Below are 4304 nucleotides of genomic sequence, written 5' to 3'. Positions count from 1 at the left end.
TTTTTTTTTTTTTTTTTTTTTTTTTTTTTTTTTTTTTTTTTTTTTTTTTTTTTTTTTTTTTTTTTTTTTTTTTTTTTTTTTTTTTTTTTTTTTTTTTTTTTTTTTTTTTTTGTATATTTAATAGATAAATAATATGTGTTGAAATAAAGATGGATTCCTTCATCCGTTCATGTTTTCGTCATTTTAGGATGAAGTTCATGAGTTGGATGATTAAAATTGTATAAATTATCGAGAGACTATAATTAAAAATGAGTTTGAAATGATTTTCAAAACAGTAACAAATTTGTATTTAAATTACCTTTATATATATATATATATATTTTAAAGAAACTAAAGGCGAATAATTTTTCAAAAAAAAAATAAAATAAATGATAAAAAGTTAGAATATAGAATATAGTTTAATTGGTTTAGGGAAGCTAGAATATAGTTTTAGACATTTAAATGGAATAATGAATATGCAAAATTAAAAAAAAAATATATTAAAATAACTGTGGGCTGGGCTTAAGATAGGCCGACTAGGCCCAATGGGTCATGTTCAAGCTTCATCATTTAATAGGCTTGGCGGGTGCCCAATCAAGCTTTAAGACCCGCCTGGTCGGCTCGGGCTGCACGCCCTCTCTCTCTCTCTCTCTTCTCTTGCAGTCGATTTCACACGTTGAACATTCAAATTTCGAAATCCATTGCCCTCCGAAATCCCAAGATTCGCATTCGTTTCGAACACACAACTGAATTTCGTTGCTCTGATCTTCCAATCCTATTTCTGTAGAAACTGGCTGTGGATGTAAACTGAAACATGTCCTTCGACAAACCCGGTGAAGACACCGGGGTTTCTGGATTTGAATCCGAAGAAATGGAGCCCGATTCTGAGCATGAGGAGCTCGAGCTTGAAGTAAACCAAATGGCTCAGAGGATTCTTCACTACAGATCCACTCTCTCTGCTCAACTAAAGTCCTCCTTCATTTCGTTACTCGAGTCCGCGAGGCCTGTTGCCTTCGGAGCCTCGGAGCCGGGAATATCTGTTCCTCCGAACCATGAAGGTGGGTTGTGTTTTCTTTCTTTCTCCGAACTTGTAGATTTTCTCTGTGAAAATGAATTGAAAGAAATCTGAAATTATGCTGTTCTATTAGGTATATGCTTCTTTGAAGTGAATGAGTTTGCTGTTTGGGAATTCTGTGCCAAGGGGTTGGTTTCTAAACGCTTTTTGAAGTGTTTAATTAGGGCGAATGGAATACAATTAGTTCTAATTTTTTTGATCTGGAATTGCTACCTGTTCTTCTCACTGATTTGATTTGCAATTCTGGTTCAGGATGGGGGGATTAAGTTCAAATACTCCTATTTTGTTGGCTTTTGAGCTAAATTTATGTATCCAACGGCAGTTTTTGAGCATGCCTTTCTGGAGCATTCAGCTTAAGATGTAGAATGACTATTTTAGGACTAGTGAACTGTAGTGAACTGTTTCAGTGTGCAATATTTTTTAAGTACTTAGAAAGTCATTTCAATTGGGTCTTTCATTTATCGATTTCATCGTATATGAGAAGCTCGTTGATATAATTATATTTCATTTTTTTGTTCAGTTTTTCTTGTTCTTTTCCTGTAGTGTTCCAAACTGTATTTCTGTTTCATTTCCTTCTGTCTTGTCCTTCTGTTGGTTGCAGTTTTTAAAATTGTTGACAATTGCAAAAAAATTGTTGATTGTGATGATACTTCAATGTGTTACGTTTACAATCTATGTTTCAAGTGAGTTTAGTAAGGCTGCTCATCACTACTTGTGGATCTTTTTGGCCAATTCTGAAAATTACACAAAGTGTTTCACTAGGTAGGTTGTTCTTGCTGTTTCGGGGTGAGTGTATCGACTTTAGTAGTTATTCCTTTCGGTAGCAAATATTCTAATGCAGCTATTGTATCACAATTTGAAAAACAAAGTCAAAGTTCTTACTCTAAGCTAACGAATTTCGGCTGTCCTATGATAGCTCCGAGTCAGAGAATTCTAGGACTTTTCAAGACAAGGATTTAGCCAGATGGTTAGCTTTTTCGTGTACCCTTAATCTTATTATTTTTGTGACTCTAGTGCCTCTTGTATTTATGTTGATCGAGGTCCTTTTTTTCGTGAAATAGCTTTTAGCTTTTAGGGTGGATTGCTCATTCCCCTGCTTTTGTGTTCCTTTTGATTCTCTATTTCAATGGTCTGCAGAAGTCTTTATGCCATCTCTACTTTAGTTATATTATATTTATGGTTCGTGAGCGCTTCGATAATTCGTGCATGTTCTGATTGATTACGCCAACCTACGATCTTTTTCAAAAAGCAAATATTAACCTTTTGGACTCAATCGTGAGTTTACTCCAAGGATGTACTTGTGTGACAATGTTAGTGTGTCTGGTGGTAATGAAGAGTTATTCTGATGATACATATAGGATTTATATACTCAGTTGTACGGTCTGACTGACAAATCATTTTGTTATGCAGATGATGAACAACAAATCACAAGAGGTGAAGGAACGGTCCTTCATGACGAGGGTTTAGAAACAGAAAAGAAGATACAATTGCTCAAAGATAAAATATCAAGTAATATCTCTATGATTCCTGCAGTTCTGAAGAGGATGAAGGACTGTATTTCAACTATTGACAATTTGGATTCTTATAATGGGTCCATTCATCCTGCATTCAAAAGGAGAAAAGCTAGCTGAATTTCACTACTGGTATGCCTACTAGTTACTTTTGTGGCAAATTACTTTACAAGGGGATCTTGAGTGCAATACAATTATTTAGTTAGAGGTGTACCCGCCGCGCTTACTGACTCTTTATCCCGACCCAACTAGCTCTAACTCCAATTCTTCCCTTTATATTCTTCGGTAAGTGGACCGAGGAAGCATGGGAGATATCTGCTTTTGACTGATAAAAAACATCTCGCCTTACATCGTGTTGGTGTGAAAGTAGTTTATTTCTTTACAATTGCAATGCTGATATGTAACATAACATATTGTGTATAACGTTATTGAAGACATTAGTTTTGCTTTTGTTGATGTATAATATTCTTGAAAAATGTTGAACTAGGAGGTTTTTCTTCTATTCCTTCAACTTCTCTGAATGTTTTTTTACCTCCCCCTTCCCTCTCATCCCCTTGTTCTTATCTCAGCCAGCGCAGCTTGCTACTATCGATATCATTTATGAACAAAAAATAAGTTTCCTGTGATTATAATCATAATCTTGAACTTAACCCGTGGTAAAAATAAGCTTCCTGTGATTTGGATTGGGATATAAACTTATTTGGATAGAGTTAAAATAATTGAAAATTTTGTGGATTGAATTAATTTATAGAATTTCTTAAAACTTGAATAATTTTAAAACATACATTTATCCCTTTTATTTTTATTTAATTTCATAATTATATTTTTTATTATTTATTCTCTAACGATACTTAAAAATAATTTTATAACTACTTAAAAGATAACCAAATAAGACTCAAACTTAAAAATATTATATTTTGAAAAATATGGATCAAAGGTAGATATATAAAACATCAAAAGCATTTCCCATAAATTATAGTACTTTTACAATATAGAGGTTTGTAATTCAAATCTACCATTTTTACTATCCAAACATGAATCCACTTAACGTAAGAATTATAATAAAAAAAACACATAAATGAACTAAAAATAAGATTGAGAGAGGAGACACACTATTACATCATCACATAAACACGAAATACCATAACTTTGATCTTCTGTCTATACTTCTCTAAAATTATTATGAATTATTAGAATGGTTTTAGAAAAACACACAATGGGAAAATTATTATGAAAAGAGAAATTTATGGCTTCTACGAACTTCTTTTATCCACCTACCATCCATGGCTGATCCACAAAGTTGGGACTTCAAAATTGATATAGATAAGTAGATTAGTGTATAGATTGAAGGCTACCACATTCGATGACACACTTCATAACTTCGAGGTCGGTGCGGGTTCTGGCAATCTCGCCTTCCGAAGCAGCCCTTCTTGAGTCAACGACACGACAAGCTGTTCATTATTTGCACAATTCAGTTCCTGACATAACAGAGAGAAAAAGAGGGGAGAAAATATGATAGTTAGCTTCGTTACCTCGCCCTTTTGGTTGAACATTTCACCCGAAACGAAACCGCGAGCATTGTAGGCAGTAGGTGATTGTATCTGTTTATGCATCTGTTAGTATATCTTGAGCATATTCAAAACTGAAAATGGAATACTTCATTCATTACACTTACTACAAATAACAGCCAGTCGTCAGCTCTTAAAGGTCGGTGAAACCACATCCTGGACAGAAATGAA

At 33.8% G+C, this 4304-nt stretch overlaps 1 protein-coding gene and 1 long non-coding RNA gene across 3 annotated transcripts; one reads left to right on the top strand and one right to left on the bottom strand.

Moving 5' to 3' along the window:
- The first annotated feature begins 597 nt into the window (after positions 1-597).
- LOC111473350 lies at positions 598-3067 on the top strand. Of its 2 annotated transcripts, XM_023118901.1 has the most exons (3): positions 598-1037; positions 1128-1182; positions 2465-2545. In XM_023118901.1, exons 1-3 carry the CDS (start codon positions 794-796, stop codon positions 2466-2468), a joined length of 303 nt encoding a protein of 100 aa, XP_022974669.1. In that variant the 5' UTR covers positions 598-793; the 3' UTR covers positions 2469-2545. The 2 variants fall into 2 exon arrangements, with proteins under 2 accessions (XP_022974669.1, XP_022974668.1); XM_023118900.1 differs by lacking the exon at positions 1128-1182 and having other exon boundaries at positions 600-1037; positions 2465-3067.
- Positions 3068-3671: 604 nt separating this feature from the next.
- Positions 3672-4304, bottom strand: LOC111473332. Its single transcript, XR_002715646.1, has 3 exons — positions 4241-4304; positions 4098-4166; positions 3672-4016 (listed from the first exon to the last, which is right to left on the bottom strand). It is a non-coding gene; the product is annotated as an uncharacterized LOC111473332 (long non-coding RNA).

Source organism: Cucurbita maxima, unplaced genomic scaffold (genome assembly GCF_002738345.1).
Source record: "Cucurbita maxima cultivar Rimu unplaced genomic scaffold, Cmax_1.0 Cma_Scf00115, whole genome shotgun sequence".
Classification (NCBI taxonomy): domain Eukaryota; kingdom Viridiplantae; phylum Streptophyta; class Magnoliopsida; order Cucurbitales; family Cucurbitaceae; genus Cucurbita; species Cucurbita maxima.
This window is presented reverse-complemented; position numbering and strand designations above follow the sequence as displayed.

What these genes read in the sequence shown, in the direction of transcription:
- LOC111473350 (XM_023118900.1), top strand. Translation starts at nt 794, where the DNA reads ATGTCCTTCGACAAACCCGGTGAAGACACCGGGGTTTCTGGATTTGAA. An exon ending in TGTTCCTCCGAACCATGAAG is followed by an intron (nt 1,038 to 2,464) that starts GTGGGTTGTGTT and finishes TTTGTTATGCAG; the next exon opens with ATGATGAACAACAAATCACA.